This window comes from Heteronotia binoei, chromosome 21, assembly GCF_032191835.1.
Source record: "Heteronotia binoei isolate CCM8104 ecotype False Entrance Well chromosome 21, APGP_CSIRO_Hbin_v1, whole genome shotgun sequence".
NCBI lineage: Eukaryota > Metazoa > Chordata > Lepidosauria > Squamata > Gekkonidae > Heteronotia > Heteronotia binoei.
In genome coordinates, this window is record NC_083243.1 from 28,106,993 (window position 1) to 28,129,929 (window position 22,937).

At 44.9% G+C, this 22,937-nt stretch overlaps 2 protein-coding genes across 3 annotated transcripts in view; both read right to left on the bottom strand.

Moving 5' to 3' along the window:
• The window catches only part of RCOR1 (REST corepressor 1), a 213,538-nt gene extending 191,381 nt beyond the window's left edge, over window positions 1-22,157 (bottom strand). Inside the window, exons 1-2 of one of the 2 annotated variants that reach the window (XM_060263077.1) lie at window positions 21,618-22,157; window positions 21,432-21,491 (exon numbers count right to left, since the gene is read on the bottom strand). In XM_060263077.1, coding sequence (XP_060119060.1) covers window positions 21,432-21,491; window positions 21,618-21,864 — 307 coding nt within the window. In that variant the 5' untranslated portion in view covers window positions 21,865-22,157. The remainder of the gene's footprint in view (window positions 1-21,431; window positions 21,492-21,617) is intronic. The other variant, XM_060263078.1, reaches the window with a different exon arrangement.
• Window positions 1-22,937, bottom strand: part of WDR20 (WD repeat domain 20) — a 505,375-nt gene that overhangs the window by 72,545 nt on the left and 409,893 nt on the right. The window lies entirely within an intron of this gene.

Here is a 22,937-nt window from a genome sequence, read left to right on the forward strand (position 1 = left end):
CCCAGCCTCTGCCTTGCATGCAGAAGGTCCCAGGTTCAATCCCCAGCATTTCCATTTAAAAGGACCAGGTAGGTGGTGAGGTGAATGACCTCTGCCCGAGAACCTGAAGAGCTGCTGCCAGTCAGAGTAGACAATACTGATCCTGACGGACGAATGGTCTGATTCAATATAAGGCACCTTCATGTGCGTTTATGAGAGGCAACTGCTTTCAAGCCACTTTTGATAAATGGAAGAACTTCACAAATACCTCCCCCACAACACAAACCCCTGCTCCATGCCCAGAAGATGGCAAAAACTTCCAGGATCCCTGGCTAAGCTGGTCTGGAGAAAAATCGCTTCCCGATCCCAAAGCAGTGATCAGCATTTCCCTCAGAATGTGAGAAACGGCCACAAGAACTCAGCACTGATGCAACCCTTCCAGGCCTCCTCATGATCTGCCCAAATTCACAGAATGGTTCTGGTCCAATCTCCTGGGGCAGGAGAAAACAATTCCGCACCATCCTCTATATGACAGCCCTTCAAGTACTTGAAGATGATGATCATATCATCTCTTAGTCGTCTCCTCTCCACGCTAAACGTACCCAGCTCCTTCAACCTTTCCTCAGAGGACTTGGTCTCCAGATCCCTCACAATCTTCCTTGCCCTCCTCTGGACATGTTCCAGTTTGTCTATATCCTTCTAAAATTGTGGTTTAAGTCCCCTCCCCAAACCTTGCCCTTCTCAGGCTCCACACCCAAAATCTCCAGGTATTTCCCAAGCCAGATCTGGCAACCCTATCTTTCAGGAAGTGCTTTGATTCTTCAACTCTTCCCCACACTTAAAAAAAACAAACACATGGTTTCATAGCATCTAATCCCATGGGCACTATACTCACACAGCCCTTACAACAAGATGTCAATTTTATTACAGAGTCCACTATCTGTGAGAGGGTCTGACCTCAATGAGCAATCAATGCTATTAGAACAGAGCAGCCTTCCTCCCCAGTCCATGAGCTTCTTTACCTTCCACTCATTGTCTATTGCCTGAGTATACAATACCTATTATTAGCAGTGATCAGCGATAAAGCAATACAAAGATTAACCCATAGATGCATGAATATAATCCAATAATATTGTCTTCTCAGCACTGAGGACTGGGTTGAAGACCACCCTGTTATTACAGCAACAGGTATTTTCTTCTGAAGGAAATATTAGCATCCACACTGTGCAATACTACTGAGTGACAATCAACATAAAGCTGGATCACCAACAATGTAATAGCGGCTGCTAGCATTCAAGAAAATGAGGCAGGAGCTATCCTCCTGGAAGGCAAGGCCATACGATTGTATATGTACACAGGAAGCTGCCTTATAGTGCATTATCAAGGTCAGTATTATCTACTAAGACCAGAAGCGGCTCTCCAGGATCTCTGACAGAGGCCTTTCACATAACCTACAGCCAGATCCTTTAACTGGAGATGCTAGGAAATGAACCTGGGACATTCTTCATGCCAAGCAGATGCTCTACCACTAAGCAAAGGCCCACTCTCCCCTCCTCCCCAGCCTCCTTTAGGGTAAGTACTACAGACAGGGCTTTTTTGTAGAAAAAGCCCAGGAGGAACTCATTTGTATATTAGGCCATACTTCCTGATGCCAAGCCAGCTGGAACTGCATTCCTGAAGCCCTGGCTACAGAAAATAATGGTAGCTGGAATTAAGATGGAATCCTGGTTAGCCTTAACCACAATCTTAACCATAGCCCACTTCTTCTCAATCGCTGAGCCAGAGTTAAATAATGGAAAGCTTTGCACACTATCTTGCACCAACAAAGAAGTCATTAGATGGAGCCAGGATACAAGGAAGGGGGTTTTGGAAGCAATGTTAGGGAGGGAATGTTAAATACCTAAGGCCTTTATGCAAAGACAAAGGTGAAACTTATATCAAGTAACTACATAGTATTATAGAAATCTATGTTGTACTTAGCTATTTTTTAAAGCTTCTTGACTTCAGGTCTACTAGAACTTGTCAAACTTGCTTATTTGAAGAATCTGTGACATATTCCCTGGAAAACTGCTTATTTTTGAGAGAATAAAAGAAGGACCCTGATGGATCAGATCAGTGGTCCATCCAGTCCAGCATCCTGCCTCATACAGAGGCCAGCCTGTTCCTAAGGAGGGCCAACAACAAGACAGAGGCATCTGACACTGGTATTCAGAGGTTTACTGCCTCTGAATGCGGAGGTTCCTTTCAGTCACTATAGTTAGTAGCTACCGATAGACCTATTAGAGAGGAAATATAGACGTTAGAAGGCATACTATTGATACACATACACTATGATGAAGCTTTTGTAAATGTAGGAAACTGATATATACTACATGGTAGATTTCAAAGGATTCTAGAGCAGTCATTAAAAGCAAATTTAGGATACATACAAACAACATTTCCACTCCAGTTTTTACAGGTGTGCAATTCTGGAAAGTTAGTACAGTAAAAAATTTTATGGTATGGCAGTAGCTAGACCAATATTGCATCTTTGAAACGGAGGCTGTAAGAATGAACTTTAACCATGGATTCCTCCATGGCTCAGTCTCTGCCAGCTGAAAATAAGTTTTTTTATGACCTTCTGGCAGGTAACTGGTGGCATCCCAACAAATGTCACCCCAGCAGGCTTTTAAAGCTGCCTGAAGTAGTTGTAAGGGGTTCCGTTTGGCAAGTTCTGCTTTGCAACATATAAACACCCCTTTAAAACCCGCAGTTTTGCCTACAGCCAAATTTTTCTGACCTAGGAACAGGGTCAGGGCAGGAAGTAAAAATGCAACTGGGGGAACATCTGCAGGGAAAGGGTTCAGCACCCCATTTCCCACCAGGGCTTTTTTGTAGAAAAAGCCAAGCAGGAACTTATTTGCATATTAGGCCACCCCCCCTGACATCATCATTGTTTCACACAGGGCCTTTTTGTAGAAGAAGCCCAGCAGGAACTCATTTGCATATTAGGCCACACCTCCAAATGCAAAGTCAGCTGGAGCTGTGTTCCTAGGCGTTCCTGATCAAAAACCCTGCCCTGCTCAACACCCTACCCTGCAAATGTCCCTACATCAGCCTTACAAGTAAAAAAAAAAAGGCTCAGAAACTCATTCTCTTTTCTGCTTTAATGTTTTCAAACTATTACTTTTTTAAAAAAAAAAATTATACCCTCCATCATCAAAGTTTCTGAGACAGCTTACATACTAATTATTAAAACTCTTCAATAATAAGATCAAAGACAATACCCAGTAGCTAGAACAATTAAAAAACATCAACAACAATAAAAACTAAACAGGAGCAGCCCCCACCCCAAATCAAGCACAACAATAAACTCAACCAAAAGTCTAGAAACACAGAAAAGACTCCACCACACTAAGGGCCCCCTCTCTGGAAGCTATCCACCTAACTCTTGGGGGGAGGCAGAGAAATCTGTGTCCCCTTGCCCAGATTGTCTGGAGATATGGGCTGGGTTGCCATCAGTACACTGATGACACCCAGCTCTTTCTACTGATGGATGGCGGGTCTGCCTCTGCCCCAGAAAACCTAGACCTGGCGCTGCAAGCCATGGCAGGGTGGCTTAGGCTGAGTCGGCTGAAGCTGAATCCGACGAAGACAGAGGTCCTTTGCCTATGTTGCGGCAGTCTGGGAAGGGAAATCCCCCTACCAGCTTTTGATGGGGCGCCACTAATAACGGCACCCAGAGTCAAAAGCTTGGGGGTGTTGCTGGAGCCTACATTTGCAATGGAGGCCCAGACAGCAGCCACTGCCAAATCCTCCTTTTTCCATCTTAGGAAGGTAAGGCAGTTGGTCCCCTTCCTCGAGCATGGCGACCTGGCAACTGTGATCCATGCTACAGTCACCTTGAGACTGGAGTACTGCAAAGCCCTCTACATGGGGCTGCCCTTGTCTCAAATCTGGAAACTGCAGTTGGTGCAGAATGCGGCAGCCAGACTATTATTGGGGCTCTCTATACGGGAGCACATACAGCCAGGGCTGCGGGAGCTGCAATGGCTGCCAATAGTACACTGGATTCACTACAAGGCGCTAGTCATTACCTTCAAAGCCCTATATGGCTGAGGACCTGTCTACCTTAGGGACAATCTCTCCCCACGCATTCCCCAGAGGGTACGAAGATCTGGGAATTTACTGTGAATCCCCGGGCCAAGGGAGGCGAGATTGAAGTCGACTAGAGAAAGGGCCTTTTCTATTGCGGTCCCCTACTGGTGGAACCAACTTCTAGAAGAAGTAAGGGCCTTGTGGGACCTTGCCCAGTTCCGCAAGGCCTATAAAACAGCACTCTTTCGACTTGCCTTCGTCTTTCTTCTGAATGTAGGAGCGTTGGTCTCCAATATGAATGGTTTTAGTCATTTTTGAAGCTCGTTGAAGCCTCGTGTGAAACAGGGCATTTAGCGCATCCCTGTTGCGTTCTATTGCCTTGCTGCATTCCATCCTGATACCAGCTAACAAAGAAGATTTGAAGCATTGGACTCTTATTTGCACAGCATTGCATACTACTTCCCGATTCCAACTTCAAGGAACAGACTGTCGGATATGAATATATGTATGGTTGATTCGGCAGTCATTCTCTTTTGCACTTTGTAGTACACTGCTATTTTTCAATGAATGTTGTATTATACAAACATTGAATTTTGAAGAACTAGAGGTTGACTTAACATGGATGCCTGTTTGGCTTTTCTCTCCTGTTCAACTGAATAATAGCATAAGAGAATGCCCAACATTGCTGAACACATTGTAACTACTATACTAGCACCAGAACTGTTTTTAAATTGTTTTAAATTATTTTAATTGCTATTATTTAATCTGTTCTAATTGTTAAATTCTAGTGTTTATCTGTTGTGTTATTGTTTTGGTTTACTTGCTGTGAGCCACCCTGAGCCCACTTTGGCAGGGAGGGCAGGATATAAATCCAATAAATAAAAGTTTCTGAAGATCTTAGTAGCATCTCTAAAACAGTAATACTTTTTTTTTTTTAAGCAGAACTGGATACGAGGATTATTATTTTCAAGCCAGAATAAAAGACTGGAGTATAGAGCCAGTTTGGTGTAGTGGTTAAGAGCAGCAGACTCTAATCTAGAGAGCTGGGTTTGACTCCCCAGTCCTCCACATGCAGCAGCTCTCTCAGCCCCATCTACCTCACAGCATGCCTGTTGTGAGGAGAGGAAGTGAAGGCGACTGTAAGCCGCTCTGAAACTCCCAAGTTAAGGGTGGGGTATAAATCCAAATATCCTCCTTCTCCTCCTTCCTCAGCCTGGGGTGTCAGAAGATGAAAGCAGGCCAGAACTGTGCAATATGATTTGCATCCTATACCCATTTCAGAAGACCATTTTATATAACTCACGCGTGCACATGCACACACAAGTAGTTTTCCTTGGTGCATGCACCTCCAATCTCTTTAGGAGTTATGGCTACGGCAGAACAGTGCCCCTTCTGTTTGAGTGCCAGGAGAAGTCCAACCTCTGTCCAGCAAAAGCACACAAAGTATGAAGATGGTGAAAGCAAACCCGCCCCCCCATCAGCTTCCTTACATAATTTTCCTCAATCACAGACAAGTTCTCCAAGCGAATAATAAGGTCTTAATTGCATGGATTTTGAACCCTTGCGCTTGAACAATTAACACAAACTAACCAAGCTAAGAAAGAAAATAGGCGGTTTCAAGACCTGCCCCACTCCAAGGAGGAGGAGCCTCTGTGCCCGTTTTGTTGAACTTTCAAAAGGATATAGAGACCACCAGACAAATCTTCAGCAAGCTACACTCCCAAAAGGAGTGCAGCTTTACAAAGTGCCCCAGTTCGTCTTTATTTTTAATCATTATCTGTTCTGGAAGCCCACTAGCCACAGACAGATAAATCAGTTTGCACAGTGACCGTAAAGCAGGGGTCCCCAACTCCCAGTCCGTGGCCCGGTCCCGGTCCGTGGCCTGTTAGCAACCAGGCCGTGAGTTGCATAATTATTTCATTATATATCACAATGTAGTAATAACAATAACAATAAGACACTGAATTTATATCCTGCCCTCTACTCCAAATTTCAGAGTCTCAGAGTGGCTCACAATCTCCTTTACCTTCCTCCCCCACAACAGACACCCTGTGAGGTGGGTGAGGCTGAGAGAGCTCTCACAGAAGCTGCCCTTTCAAGGACAATTTCTACTAGAGCTATGGCCTAACCCAAGGCCATTCCAGCAGGTGCAAGTGGAGGAGTGGGGAATCAAACCCAGTTCTCCCAGATAAGAGTCCGCACACTTAACTACTACACCAAACTGGCTCTCCTACTACACCTACTCACTACACCAAACTGACTCTATGGCGTTGCTAGTAGTTTACTAGCAAAAATCTGAGCCCAAAGGATGAGCTTTCATGAGACACTTCTTGTTGTATTGGTAGGGGAAAGTTACACTGAGAGTTTTCAAGGCAAGAGACACACAAGGGTAGTTTTCCATTGCCCGGCTCTGCATAACAACCTTGGACTTACCTTGGTGATCTCCTGTACAGGTATTAATTAGGGCTGACCCTGCTTAGCTTCCAAGATTGGACATGCCTGAACCATCCAGATTAGGGTGCTTGTTGTTTTAACCCGTCATTAATGCAGTGTTTGCTACTTTCACAATCCAGTTTCTGCACTGCTTATTGTATGCCTTGCTGTTTCTTGTTTGAATCCTTACCTAATATGGTAAGTCAGTCCTACTGCATCGTTACTTAGATGTCTTTGTTTGAATGCATTGTTTTTCTATTTTGTAATCTGCCTTGTGTCTCAGCGACAAAGGTGGACGATAAAGTAAGCAATAAATAACACTCCACTGGTCTGATTGCCTGCGATGGATCCAATCTGTGTTCAGGCTTTTTTCCTCGCTTACAGATTACAGTCAGATATAGCTAGTAAATACTATAGAGCAAGGGTGGCCAAGCTTGCTTAATGCAAGAGGCACACAGAATAAACATCAGATGTTTGAGAGCCGCAAGACATGAATATCAGATGTTTGAGAGCTGTAAGGAAGGAAGACAGGGAGGGAGGGAAGGAAGCAAGGAAGGCAGGCAGGGAGGGAGGTAAATGGATGGGAATAGGGAGGGAGAAGTAAAAAGCAAGCAACTTTAAATGCATTCTTCAAGTCATCAGCCGGCTTAGCTTGGATAAGTTATTTAAAGAGAGAACTGACTTATTCAAGATGGCCGACGGGACAGTGGGGGGCTTCAAGAGCCACACAATATGTTTAAAAGAGCCCCATGTGGCTCCTGAGTCACAGTTTGGCCACCCCTGATATACAGTAGTAATTTATCAATTCCCTCCCCACAAGGATGGCTAATATCAGGGGTGTCAAACTCATTTGTTATGAGGGCCAGACATAAATGAGACCTTGTCAGACCAGGCCATGTGTGTCATAAAATGCAATGCCAGATAGCACAGATATAAACTTTATAAAGGACACAAACACAAAGATTTTTTTAAAAAAAACTTTTAAAAAATGCTTAAAATGTTAGCACTTGTTGATCTTAATAGTGCTTTTTTTGTATCTCTCCCATGCAATCCAGGGAACCAGACACAGGAAGCTCCGGCTCTTTCCTTCCTTCCCCAGGGGACCAGGAGAGGGAGGAGCCCCAGCCATTAGAAGGAAGAAAGGCGTGGCTCTGTAGCTCTGGCATGCAAATGAGCAAGCCTGGCAAAGCAAGCTGTGATGCAGAAGGAAGCAAGAGAGAGGGAGAAGGAAGCAGATGACAGCCAGTTGCTTGGGGGCCTGATACGAGCCTTCCAGGGACCTGATTAGGCCCCCGGGCCACACGTTTGACACTCCTGACATACGATATGCTATTGAAAGAACAAGACCCTCGTCACTTGCTGCATCAGTAGATGACAAAAATAAAGAGTTATTTTAGGAGCCCATACTTTACGCTCAACAAGGTGATGCATAAAAATGGTAAACACTCAACAGCTATTCAGATTGCCAAACCCACAGCTGAGCTGTAGCTTCATTCAGCAGTTTAAATATGCCATAAAAAAGAGCCAGAAGAGAAGGCACTTGATGACAACTACTCCCAAGAAGATAAAAGATAACAGCTTTTTATTCAATTGCTTTTTGTTTAAATGCCCATGTAAATGCCTCTTCTCCCACCCCCTTAAAAAGAGAACAGTCCCTTTTAATTATTCCATATTTCCTTGGGCTTAAGCTTGTACCCTCCCAGTTTTATCACAAGTGTGTGAGCATGATATGAAATCCTTCCAGTGAAAAACAGTTAGTTAAAACCACCAGTCCAGCCGCATAACAACAATACTGCCAACTGAACAGCATTACAATGATCCCTCTAAACTATGGAGTCTTGTGAGCAAAAATTAAAGCTGTGACCTACTGCATATATTAGTTGGCTCTAGTGCCATTTTTCCTGAGCTAAGACAAAAATGTGTGAACTGGAGGCTAAAAAACTGTGAGCTAGCTCACACAAGTTCAGCTTAGAGGGAACACTGAGATAAGGTTGCCAGACTCCAAGCTGGTTTTCATGGTGGGTTATGTACCTTTGATTTTTTTTTGTCCTTTTGCCTTGTTACTCTCTCTGTGTTGCAAGACCCCAGGTCCTGGCAGGGTTTCCCCGTGAAACTTACCAGGCAATCTTTGGCCTATCATTTCCTTGCAGCCTAAATTACCTAAAACACAGCTGTTGTGAGGATAAAATGCAGAACAGAAAACCCTCCTCCCCCACCACTGAGCTTCTTTAAGGAAGAGCGGAATAAAAACCCACTAAATGAATCCATTTAAAGAGCAGATATAGAAGAATTAAAGCTCTAAGTTTGTGGCAACACTTCTATATGTTTTTACAGAAAAAAACCCTTGCCCCAAGAATTTGGTTTGCATGTATCCATTCCTCCCATACAGAATGGTGTTCGGAGCCCCACATGTATGACCTCTTCAACCCTTCCCAGAGACATTTGCAATACTTATGAACCCACATATAAACCATGGGGCACAGAAAGCTCTACAAGTTGGGGGGGGGGGGCAGGGAGAGAGAGAGAGAGAACACACACTGTAAAGTGGCTCCCATAATCCATCATGGTTACAGCTAAATCAAAAACATCATTTTCTCCCACACAATTCTTTACAGCTGTACTCCCCATAATATATTGCTTGACATCTGGCAATACTGCAATTTCCGCACCAAACTAAGACGCTGCAGAGTGTAACATCAGCAAACTAAAGAAAGAACAGGACGATACTTCCTGTTCATTCAGGAAGAATGGTGCAGCAAGGGCTTTCTCCCAAGGCCCAACAACTTAGTTTCCTGGCAAGCACGGAGGGATCTAAAGGAAAATCAGCATGGCTTCTGCAAAAAGAAGTCCTGCCTCACCAGCCCTTTGGAGTTCTCAGAAAAAGTGAACAAGCATATAGATAACACTGATCTGGTAGATATTATATACTTGGACTTCCAAAAGGCTTCTGACAAGGTACCTCACCAAAGGCTCCTGAGTCATGGGATAAGAGATTAAAAACTTGCAGATTAAAAACTGGTTAAATGACAGGAAGCAAAGAGTAGGAATCAATGGACAGTTCTCATAACTGAGGGAAGTAAGCAGTGGATTGGTACAGGGGCCAGTACTATTCATAAATGAATACTACACCATTTATTCATAAATGGTCTGGAACTAAGGGTGAGTAGGGTAGTGGCCACATTTGCAGATGATGCTCAATTATTCAGGATGGGGGAAACCAAGGATGACAGTGAAAAGCTTCAAGAGACTATCACAAATGGGAAGAATCACCAACAATGCGTCAAATGAAGATCAGTGTTGGTAAGTAGGTGATACAGACTGGGACAAAACATTCCAAGTTCAAGTACAGGCTAATGGGATCTGAACTTGCTAAGACTGAGAGAGGAAAAGATCTTGGTGTGATAGTGGATAGCTCAATGTAAGTGTCAACCCAGTGTGCTGCAGTGGTGAAAAAAGCACACTCTATGTTAGGGATTATTAGGAAAGGGATTGAGAATAAAATGGAAGATATTGTAATCCCCCTGTATAGATAGATCTATGATGAGGCCTCATTTGGAGAACAGTGTATGGTTCTGGTCAGGAGTGGAATTCTAGCAGGACCCCTGATGTAGCCAATCCTCCAAGAGCTTACAAGGCTCTTTTTTGTAAGCTCTTGGAGGATTGGCTACATTGGGGTGTGTGGCCTTGTATGCAAAGGAGCTCCTGCTAGAATTCCACCCGTGGTTCTGGTCACCATATCTCAAAAAGACATCACAGAATTGGGAAAAGTACAAAGGAGGGCGATGAAGATGATTAGCAGGCTGGAACACCTTGCCTATAAGGAAAGGCTGAAGAGTCTGGGACTTCTCAGTTTGACTAAGGGTGAGATGTGATAGAGGTTTATAAAATTATGCATGAGGTAGACAGAACTGACAAAGAGGCATTCTTTTCCCTCCCCACAAATACTAGAACTTGAGGGTATCCAATGAAACCGATGGGCAGTAGGTTCAGGACAGACAAAAGAAAATACTACTTTTCACAGAGAATTATTAAAATGTGGAACCTGCTGCTGAAGGATGTAGCAAGGGCCACAAGAATAAACAGCTTTAAAAATTGATTAGATAGATTTATGGAGGATAACTCTATAAATGCCTACTAGCAATGGAGACTGAGGGGAACCTCCACATTCAGAGGTGATAAGCCTCTGAATCCCAGAGCCAGAAGATAACATCAGGGGAAGGTCTTGGCCTCTGTGTCCTGTTGCTGGCCCTCCAAAGGAACAGGCTGGCTACTGTGAGAGACAGGATGCTGGAGTAGATGGACCACTGGTCTGATCCAGCAGGGCTCTTCTTATGTTCTCATGATGTTACTGAATTCAGGAAAACAGATACCACTGGGTTAAGTTTATATACTTAGTAGAGACTAAGCTGCCCTGACCTGAAGGCCCAGGCTAGAATTGTCAGATCTCAGAAGCTAAGTAGGGTTGTCCCTGGCTAGTATTTGGATGGGAGACCACCAAGGAATACCAGGATCACTAAGAAGAGGCGGGCAATGGCCAACCACCTCTGTTCATCTCTTGCCTTGAAAACCATACAGGGTCATCATGAGTGGGCGGCAACTTGACAGCACTTTACACAGAGTAGACTACTCAAGTCCCGTTCACACATTCAAAGAAACAAGGTGACAGAACACACTGCTCCACTTTAAACATTGGGCAAAATGTCACCAGTGTCATGTAGTACTTAACAGTGTCAAACTACGACCTGGGAGACCCAGGTTCGAATCCCTGCTCAGCCACAAAGCCTAGGTGACCTTGGGCCAGTCACGCACTCTCAGCCTAACCTACCTCACAGGGTTGTTGTGAGTATAGTGAAGGAAAACAGAATGATGTAAGCCACTTTTGGTCCCCGCCAGAGAGAAAAGTGGGGTATAAATGTGAACCAAATAAAGTTTTGGAATGCTCCCCCAGATTACAAACAGCGAGCAAGGAATGCTGTGCTAGTTTCTGAAAGGTGCACAGTTTTCAATGCGATAATTACACATGAGATTTTAAACTCCTGAACCAGCTGCACAGAAGCCCCTCAGCAGCAAAAGGTTCAAGGTTCATCTGATTACAAGCAACAGGGAATCCTTGAAAAGCAATCTGTAAGGGCAGGTTTTTTGTTTGTGCCACAAGGAAGTCGAATATCATTTTAGTTCAATTTCCACCTTGCTTCTTCCTGAGACGAGGGGGAGGGGAAGAATGCACACACATGCTGATAATACAAGCCTAGCTTGCATTCCCAAACACAGATCATTTCCCACTAACAGTACAATCCCTATCCGTTGCCCCAGTCTCACAATGGTCCAACAAGCGTGAGAAAGGAACACAGCAGCCATATCCTTCCTTGTAACTTCCTGCTTCTTTCACTTCTGAACACAAGAAGCTGCCTTATACTGAGTCATATCCGTGGTCCATCAAGGTCAGTATTGTCTACTGGCGGCAGCAATCCAGAGGCCCAGGTCTTTCACCTCACCTGCTACCTGATTCTTTTTAACTGAAGATGCCAGGGACTGAACCGGGGAACTTCTGTGTGCAAAGCAAAGGCTCTTCCACGGAGCCACATTCCTCCTTTTGGGGTAGTACCTCCTTCATTCCTTGCGAGAACTTTTTCTTTCCCTGAAAGCAGAACAGGCACACCTTGTGTGTGCAATACATTACAGACTTCCAAAATTTCAGCCCACAGACATGTTTCATAATCAGAATTTGCTAGTAGTCGAGGTTTCTTGAACAACATGCGTAGCAAATGTCAGCTACGACCTGAAAGAACATCCCTGCCTATTGCCCCATAGGAGCCAGGTCACTTACATGAAAAACAGAGGTTTGCATTTAACCCCACACTAAATTACTGAATGTGTCTTACCAAGAAAGCCTAACAGTGCTTCCAAATAAGTTATTCAAGCTCAGAGCAACCACGGATGCTTTTAGGGAAGTGAAAGAAATTATGCATTTTGAATCAGCCAACGTGCTGTAGTACTGAGTGAGTCAAATGGAGCTCTAGGAGTTGCACGTTCAAATCTCCATTCCACTATGAAAGCTCACCAAATGGGCTGAAGTCAGTCACTCTCTCAGCCTAACCTACCTCACAGGGCTGTCGTTGAGAGGACAAAATGGAAGCAGGCCGTACAATGTTGGAAGCCACTAGGTTAGGTCTGTTCTCCTTATTGAGAAGAAGAAAAACAACCGAGAGTATAAATAGCCAAATAAAAGCTCCCATCCAAAGATCCGTTAGCTATTTCAGTTCATTCAGCGAAAGTAAAATATGGTTTCCTTTTGTGCTCTTCTCTCTCAAGCAAACTGACATGTTTTTGGAGCCAGTGGTCAAAAAACAGCACACCCTGAAAGCGCTGTAGAAACAAGTGGTGTAAAGACGCTAAAGAAAAAAAGGAAGAGACTGCAGGAAGTGGAAGTCAAAATACATTTTTCCCAAGAAGAATAGAGAGTATTTACAAGGGAAAACGAATACAAACAAGCATAAGCCTCTTCGGACAGAAAGTGCGTGAACAATCACCACTTCCCAGTAAAGTAGTTACTGCAGAAGAGGCCAGATAACATTGTTATCTGAACAGAAGTAAGCCTCAAAAAACCTACTATCCAAGGGCACGGTTGATCTTCAATTAGCAAATTTACAGTTAGGAATGAGAACTGCTGAGCAATTAAGGAAACAAGCCAGACTCGGCCTAACGCAAGGATTCTCATGCCCTGTCAAACAGCGCTCCTTTCACATAGCTAGAAAATTTTGAACCAGGGCTTTTTTTTATAGCAGGAACTCCTTTGCATATTAGACCACACACCCCGATGTAGCCAATCCTCCTGGAGCTTACAGTAGGCCCTGCAAGAAGAGCCCTGTAAGCTCTTGGAGGATTGGCTACATCAGGAGTGTGTGGCCCAATGTGCAAAGGAATTCCTGCTACAAAAAAAGCCCTGCTTTGAACCACTCCAAAAAGTGTTAGTCTTGAAAGAATAAGATTGAAGAACAAGCTGGGAAAAGGGGATGGCCAAAAGCCTATGTTATTTCATTTATACCCATCTTCCTTCCCTGCTGGGAACCTCAAAACAGCTCACATAATTCTCTTCTCATCCCTTGTATCCTCACAACAACCTATGAGGTAGGTTTGGCTGACTGGCCCACAGTCACCCACAGAGCTCTCATGGCGGAGTAGGGATTCGAGCCTGGGTCTCCCAGATCCTAGCTCAACACTCTTAACTACACAACACGGGCCCTCAACAAAATCAACGACAAGCAAAGCTTGAAAAAATGATTGCAGAGTTCCTCATGCTTAACTATTTTTTCTAACATATGATAAGTTTATTTTAGAAATTCCAAGTTATACAGAACTTTGTTGGGTGAAGTAGTATCCAGCAGATAAATTCCATATATAACAAAATTCTACTATGCATAAAGAACTATGGTATATATAACACTGTTAGAACATCTTATTTAGCATTTAAGATAATTTCCAGTTCACCAATCAATCGATAGATAAATAAATAAATATCTTCTAAGGATAAATTAACTGGTAATTGGACTAGAATTTTGACTCTTAAGCTAAGAATAATGCCTTGCTCCATCCCAAGCCAAACAAAAGGGAATATTTAAAGAGAAAGAAGGGATAGCAATTAGTTAGAAAGAATTCTAGTGAGAGAAACTGAAGGTAAGTTGTGTTAATAGGTAAGATGTTTTTAGATTCAATGCAAGTGTATAACTTATGGTTGGTTTTAAAAGAAATGGGTGTGCCACAACATCGGTTAGTTTTGATGTGCAACTTATATACTAGAAAAAAGGCTGCTGTTAGAGCAGAACACAAACAGAACGGTTTCCAATTGGCAGAGGTGTCAGACAAGTATGCATTTTATCTCCCTATCTGTTCAGTCTATGTGCGGAACATATCATGCTGGAATAGCTTTAGATGATGGTAGTGTGAAAACTGGTGAAAGGAACGTTAAGTATTTTAAATATGCAGATGACATTACTGGAAGGAAACAGTGAAGACCTGAAACAACTAGTAGGGAAGGTTAAAGGAGAATTTGCCAAATCACGATGACAGCTAAACATCAAGATGACAAAAGAAATCACTACTGGAAAATTATACAGCTTTAAGGCTGGCAAAGAAATTGAAATTGTCCAAGATTTTCTATTCATTGGCTATATCGTCAACAAGAAAGGAGACTGCACCCAAGAAATCAGGAGACTGAAGATACTGGATTTATATCCTGCCCTCCACTCCGAATCTCAGAGAGGCTCACAATCTCCTTTACCTTCCTCCGCAACAACAAAGATGATGAAGAAAATAATGAAGATGAAAACGAGGACACTGGGTTTCTATCCCGCCCTATACTCTGAATCTCAGAGTGGTCACACTTTATCTTCCTCCCCAACAACAGACACCCTTGTGAGGTAAGTGGGGCAGAGAGAGCTCTCACAGAAGCTGCCCTTTCAAGGACAAGCTCTGTGATAGCTATGGCTGACCCAAGGCCATTCCAGCAGCCGCAAGTGGAGGAGTGGGGAATCAAACCCAGTTCTCCCAGATAAGAGTCCTCACACTTAACCACTACACCAAACAGGCTCAGAGACTGGGAAGCGCAACCATGAGCTAGGAAAAATTTTTCAGTGTAAGGATGCATCACTGGCAGCCAAGATCAAATTAATTCATGCCATGGTATTCCCCATTACTATGTGTGGGTGTGAAAGTTGGACAGTGAAGAAAGCTGGCAGGAAGAAAATGGAATCATTTGAAGTGTGGTGATGGAGGAGTTTTTTACAGATACCGTGGACGCCCAAAAAGATCAAATCAAGCCTGACTTCTCCTCTAGGAGTGAAAACGACTAAACTGGGGTTATTGTACTTTGGCCACATTATGAGAAGACCGGAATCACTGGAAATACAATAATGTTAGGAAAAGTAGAAGGCTGAAGGAAAAGAGGAACACCCAACAGAAGACAGACTGACTCAGTTAAGGAAGCCGCAGTCCTCAGATAGCAAGGCTGATGACAGGACCTTTTTTGGGTGGTCATTAATTCACAGGGTCACCGTAAGTCTGAACCAACGACAACACTCAACAAACACACTCATAACTCATTGTCTACACATTGAATATCTTTGTGCTCTGTTTCCCTGCAATACTATTTTTATTCTGTACATATTTGGACTCTATATAGGAAAGAAACTAGCCTACTGCTCCTTTGGCACTACGTGGGCCTTTTAATGCTACTATTCACAGTTTGGGGGGGATTTCCCCTTCTCAGTATTCATGGATATATACAGCTGAGCCACCATTTTAAGAACTTCACTTAACGCAACTGATGAAGTGGACTCTAGCTCAGCGTCCCGCCCTCCTCTCTGACTCTTAGAGCGGCTAACAATCTCCTTTACCTTCCTCCCCCACGACCAAGACGTCAGGCCCCTCTTGTTTTCATTTATTTATTTTATGGGATTTATATCCCACTCTCTCTCCCACAAGCAGGCTCAGGGTGGGGGGGGGGGAGTCACAACAGGAAAATGCCCAGATAAAATTATACATAACAACCACAGTATAAGAACATAAGAAAAGTCATGTTGGATCAGGCCAATGGCCCATTTTATGGGATTTATATCCCACTCTCTCTCCCACAAGCAAGCTCAGGGTGGGGGGGGGGAGTCACAACAGGAAAATGCCCAGATAAAATTATACATAACAACCACAGTATAAGAACATAAGAAAAGTCATGTTGGATCAGGCCAATGGCCCATCCGGTCCAGCACTCTGTGTCACACGGTGGCAAAAAACCCCAGGTGCCATCAGGTGGTCCATCAATGGAGCCAGGACACTAGAAGCCCTCCCACTGTTGCCCCCAAAGCACCAAGAATACAGAGCATCACTGCCCCAGACAGAGTCCCAATAGTACACTGTAGCTAATAGCCACAGATGGACCTCTGCTCCATATGTCTATCCAATCCCCTCTTGAAGCTGTCTATGCCTGCAGCAGCCGCCACCTCCTGTGGCAGTGAATTCCACGTGTTAATCACCCTTTAGGTGAAGAAGTACTTCCTTTTATCAGTTCTAACTGGACTGCTCAGCAATTTCATTGAATGTCCATCCAACAACTTAAAACATGATAGTGAGCTAAAACAAACACAGCTCATAGGCACATGCGCTCTAGTTGTCCAAATAAAAAAAAAAAATCAGAGTGAAGCAGAACTTAAAGGGTGGTTATGGGATTAGGAAAGGTAGGATTCAGCTGGGGCTATATCTAAGGTTTTAGCTGGTATTGTCAGCTGCCTTGACTCGCAAAGAAAGGCAGGATCAAACTGTTTTAATTAATAACTAAATAAATAGCCACTGCAGGCTCTGCGTACAACCAAGATGGTGCCTAGACAAGGAGACTGTAAAGTTTCACATGCCTGACAAGACCTTAAAAGATTACTGTTGGGCAACATCCACTGAACACACCCTGTTCTCCTGTGCCATCGTTAAACCGACCACTTTAAAATAAAACAGTCACTCTAGGTTAAACGACAAGGTGTAGGGGGGCAGGGTTTCTAGTTTTTAGAAAACAGCATCAAATCTGTAAGAAACAAAGTGCCTGGGATTTCTTCTCAGAACTGATTAGATAAACTGTTTCCTTAATGCTTCAGGGAGAGGCTTAAACAATACCATTAAAGGGAGGGGGGGGGAAGAGAGAATTGCTGACATTCAAGAACAAAAATACTTCTGGGAAAGATCCATTTGACATTTCTGACATTTGTGTGAATCAAGCAACACCTCAGTGTCAGGTTGTATGGAGTAATTTGACAGATCTTCTCTCCAATTAGTAGAGAACTTCATTAGGAGGGTGGGTTGAAAATGAAACTTCGAGGATAAAAGGTGCCACACGTTCTTCCATCTACCAGAGCTCTACAGGGGACATTTGTATGTGAAGTAAACTTCAACTCACTTTTCCCAAAACAGGCTTACAGGCCTAACTCCTTTTTAAAATGGGAGGAGAGAAGAGAGAGACAGCAAAAAGTAAAAATCCTCCTTGTATGCATGCTGTCTCTTGCATCTTGGTAGCAGGATTCCCTGGACCAAGGCCAAGTCAGTAACCTGCAGGGCATTTTTTGTAACAGGAACTCCTTTGCATATTGTGCCACACGCCCTGGATGAAGCCAATCCTCTGAGAGCTTACAGCACTCTTATTACAGGACTTGTTGTAAGCTCTTGGAGAATTGGCTACGTGGAGGGGGGGGGGAGTGGCCCAATATGCAAAGGAGCTCCTGCTACAAAAGAGCTCTGCAGGTTACTAATTTGGTAACCTGCAAGCCAGTGGGGAAATTTCACCATTCGCTCAAGTATTTCATTTACAACCAACAGGTTCTCAAACCATGCGATAAAATATTAGAATTTCTAGCAAGACTCAGTTCAAGCTTTAAAATAAGGACGGGGGTGGGGGGGGGGGGGTTATGAGTTACACCAACACAAAGGATTTACTTGAATGGTGAACTTCCAGTCTTCAGTCACATACAGCTTCTTTCTTCCATCTTAGAAGTATATCACTCCATATGTTGATATGTTTTTAGAGTTTTTAAATGTTGACTTTAATTCAAACTATTCGTTGTACCTGTTTTTGTTGTAAGCTGCCCTGAGCCCTCCTTGCAGGGTGATGGGCAATTAGGGGACCAATTTTAATTTTTTCCACAACACAGGGAAGGGCAGCCTAATAAATTCAGTTTAATAAACAAATAGCAAAATAAACTGCTTCAGAACTGCCCCAACTAAACACAGAAGAACATACAAACCAATTGCATTATGGGAGCCGTCACATGACCCAGTCACATGAATCCAGGGCTTTTTTTTTGTAGCAGGAACTCCTTAAGCCACACACCCCCCTGATGTAGCCAATCCAAGAGCTTACAGTAGGCCCTGTAAAAACAGCCTTGGAAGCTCTTGGAGGATTGGCTACATCAGATATATGTGGTCTAATATGCAAAGGACTGCCTGCTACAAAAAAAAAAGCTCTGCATGAATCCATATTAGATGGGACAGCAGCACGGAAATTAACACCTGGGAACCATGTGCAAAGTCAACCATGACATAAGCCCATTCTACACAGTTCGCACTTACAGATGTTCCTGGTACAATGGAAGTAAAGCATCTGTCATGCCACAAAGAGAACTGAATTGCGCCTTCATCCATAACAACACACCATTTTACCAACTAAGTTTGGTTAAACAACTTGAGACTCTGGGGGAGGACCAAGATCCTCTCAAAGATTTCTGCACCCAACTTTAACGGCACATCCCAGGCCTGTAGGGAAGCCATGAGACAGTTCGTCGTGTCTCAAACAGCTTAAATTTTTTTTTCCTACCATAGATATTGCTTAACCAGTTACTGGGGCATGTGCAAACCTCAGCCACAGCCTACTCCACATCACAATGCAGCGTAGAAATTCACTGGCCCTTTAGAGACAACAGCTGTCCTGCTGAGCCACAAATAGCCATTTGAGTCTACGCTGCTAAGATTGGACCACTGAATATACAAAACACAGCAGTGGGGAGCAAAATGTTTTTTTTCAAAAGAGACCACACTTACTTAAGCGTGATTTCACCCAAAAGGAGTTTCCTGCATTGAAATTAACCACAGGATTCCCCTTTGACGTTACTGACACCATAGACACATAAACACTTATTTTGCCATGTAAACCCAGAAAAGGAAATCACTTCCCCGCATGCACACATAAATACATGGCAAACAGATGTGTGCACATTCATCAAACAACCAGTGGCAAGTAGGATTCATGTGTCACATGCAGATATATATATGGCTTACACCCATAACTAACAGATCCAGGAGGTGGAAGAAGAAAGGCAGAAGTATAAATATCCCATCATGCTAAAACATATAAAGACTGCACAAGAACTCAACATGTTGTTTTATACTACAGTTTCCCTTTATGGAGCATTTCATTCCACACGTGGCACACTGCTCAGTTGTCCTTACAACAATGAATGCTTTTTTTATATCTGAAAACTGCAAGGAGGGGGGAGGTTGGACAGAACACAACTTATTTAAGAATTCATGTGCTTCCAGACCCTTTTCCACATAGCCCTGGGCTACAACTGAAGTCACTCCTCACTTACAAGTACTCACTGGGAGTTACTTCCTAACAAGGACTGCGTTTCCGGCAAGTTCCTAGCCAGAGACAAGATTTGAACTGGAGACTTCCTGGGGGACACTGCTTCTGCAGTTCTACAAAGCACACAAATACAGTCACACAAACTGCAACTGGGAGGAGCCGGAGGGAAAGCAAGAATTCTTAGGAGTGAGAGATTCAGGGTTACACTACAGAAATGATGTGCTTTGGGAAGCAGATGAAGGAGCAAATTCTCTGCTGTTAAAACAAATAGTTGAAAAAAAATCAGAGGATCCTATTAAGTTAGCACTATGCAAGTCACTTGTCATGCTAAGACTAGAAGATAGTTGAGAACGGTATCAAACTACAGTGACAAAAGAACAATATAAGAATGCTCACATTTGAACGTGAGCAAGTGAACCACTCTGGCTATTAAAAAAAAAAAAGCCAGGCATAGCTCCCCCAACATACACAGGGAGCACATTTTTTAGTTCGCTTACAGTAACACTTGGATTCCTTTGTTTGTGCAGTTTCCTCATTTTTAAATTGAGTCTACCGAAAACTGAAGCACAGGCAAGACTAAGCACATGGAGAAGTCCATTCTCCTCCTCTCCCTCCATCCCCCGCAACTAAGATTTCAATAAATCCGTCCATCCTGAGATGGCAAAAAACACCTCCTGTTCTTGCCACTTCCAGCGGTTGTACCAGATATTTGAGCCACAAGAGAAAGAGAATGATAAACCTTTCCCTCCTGACTGTCTCTTGCCGGTCAAATCCTGGCTTCCTGGTTTGTCCCCGTCAACCAAGTGCCCCCTGGAATGACTTTATTATTATGAATCAATTCTCCTCCCCCACCCCGCCCGCCACTCCACTCGCCCTAAATTTTGTCATGAGGGGAAAAGGTGGGGCAACCCCGGCCCTCCCAGCGCCATTCAAAAAAGAAAATCCAATTAGATAAACCACTAATTCTTTTAAGTGATTTGATTTAGGTCAATTGCATCTAAAATAATTGATTTTTCTTTTTGGAGGGCGGAGTGGGGTAGGAGAGAGGAGGAGTCTGCCGGAGTAGACTGGCACCAATTCTCATAAAGGGACAGAGTCTCCCCCCCCCCTGCACTCTGCCAATGTGAACGTGAAAATACTAGCCACACCTGAAAGCAAAGGGGGGGGGGAGAATAATCCTTACTCTTCTCGACCAGATGAACTGAGCCAGGTCTCTCCTTGTCTCCCCCCCCAAAACCGCCCCCCCACACTCGTGTTGGGAGAATGAAAAGAAAAGAGGGACATAAAAGAACGTACTTTTAATGAGATTTAACAGAGAGAAGTAAAACCCGAGAATCTGGCACCTTCCCCAAACACGTTTCCCTCTCCACCCCCACTCCCTTTGGGGCTATTATTTTCTCAAGGTGGGAGGGGGCAGGACACACACGGGGGTGCCGGATGTTTCCCCTTCCCACTTCTTTAAAATTACACTGTACCCCCATTGCAAAAATAAAAAAGGGAAGAAAATGCTCTAACTCCGCACCCCACCACTCGACCCTTCGGTCTGGAGGGCACCCTAAAAAGAACTGCGCCCCCGTGCACCATTACACGCGAGTAAACCCCACGGAGCTTGGCGGGGCTTACTTCCGAGTAAACCCTCCCGGGATCGGCCTAGGCGCGGGTCTCTCTCCCCCCGCCCCCCCCCCCCCCACCAGAGGGCAAGAGAGATTGAAACACCAGGGCAGCGCCCGCTGGCAGAGTCGGGAAAGAAAAGGTCCTGCAGGCAGGCAGGCGTTGCAAAGCTACATTTCTTCTTTCGGGGAGTCTTTTTTTTTTTTTTTGCTCGACTTACCGGGATCGAAGTCGGGCACGACCGCTTGATACTGGGATCCCACTCTCATGCCGCCTCCCCCTGCAAAATAATAATAATATCGTTTTTTCTTTGGAAGGGGGTGCAAAACCCAGAAGAAGAAAAAAAAGCTTCGCGAGCGAAGTTCTGGTTCTTATTGTCTTTCATTCCCTCCCCCGCGATCCTCACCGTGCTCTTCGTCGCTGGACGAGCCCGAGCTGCCTTCTTCCCAGGAGTTGTTGCTGCTGCTATTCCCATTAGGCGCTGCTGCCGCTGCCAAACTTTTCGGATTCCCATTGTTACTGCTGTTGGGAGCCCCGCCGGCGGCGGCAGCGGCGGCAGAGGCGTTGCTAGAAGCGCCCGCCGTGCTGCTGGCATTGTTCCTGCCTCGTCTTTTCCCCGAGACCTCTGCGCCCTTCTCTATCATGGCTGGCATGGAGGTGGGGGGGGGGGGGGTAAAGAAAGTAAAGGAAAAAGAGATCAGAGCTCCAAATCTGCGGGGGGGGGGGAATAATAGAAAGGATTTATATATATATAATATTTAAAAACTGGGGGGGGGAGGGAGAGAAAGAAGGAAGGGGGGGAAGAAACCAGCTGGGAAGTGCTGGAGGATTGCAAGGCTGGGCTGCCCCCCTTCCTTTGCCCCCCTGGCGCAGTTGCAGTTTTAAATTCCCTGCAACGAGCCCCAGCCTCGAACTTTGAGGCTCATCCCTCCCTTTGCACTTCCCTGCGCTGGGGACTGAGCTCTGCCAACCTGAGCTGCTCGCCTGCCCCCGGGCCCGCCCCCCGCGGCCTCCCATTGGCCGCCCCCACATTTTGGGCAGCCGTCCTCCTTCCTCATAGGCTCCCCCGCTCCGCCCGTCAAGCCAGCCCGGCGCTTCCGTTCGTCAGGTTAGGTGGAGGCGTATCGCCTCCTCTCTCTACGTGGGTTGGGGGGGGAGAGCTGGGCGACTCCAACGCCCAATGATACAGCTCGTTCCGTCAGGCTACATTGTAGCTGGAGAGGGGAAAGAGACCGCGGGAGGGGGGGTAGGTAGGAGTTTGGTAGTTGCCCCCCCTAGTGGGGCAATTGCACGCGAAAGCCAATGGAGTGAGGCGCAAAGCCAGCGGAGTCACCGGAGCGCAGGGCGCGGGAAGCGCAATCTACTTCTTCTGGCCTTTCTCTCCCCCCCCCCTTCCACACATACTCCCCCCCCCCGACAGAAAGAGTAGCTTGGGACTATTTTTCTCCCCCACCCACCCCTCTCCTCCTTGGCGGAGGGTTACCGGAGACACGCTGCAGAGTTTGAATGGAAGAGCCATACAAAGAGAAAAAGAAACAAGTCGGGAACCCCCCAAGTCTTTTCCAGGTTGACTTCTTTTTCCCGACCGCTTCCCACTCGCGCGTGTGGAAACTACCTGCCTGCCTTGCCCTGCCCTTGTCTTCCCTGGCCGAGCCTTTCTCTGGGCTGGAAAGTGAAGCTCTGCTCCTTCAGAAGAGGGAGGGAAGTCCACGGGATTTTGCTGGGA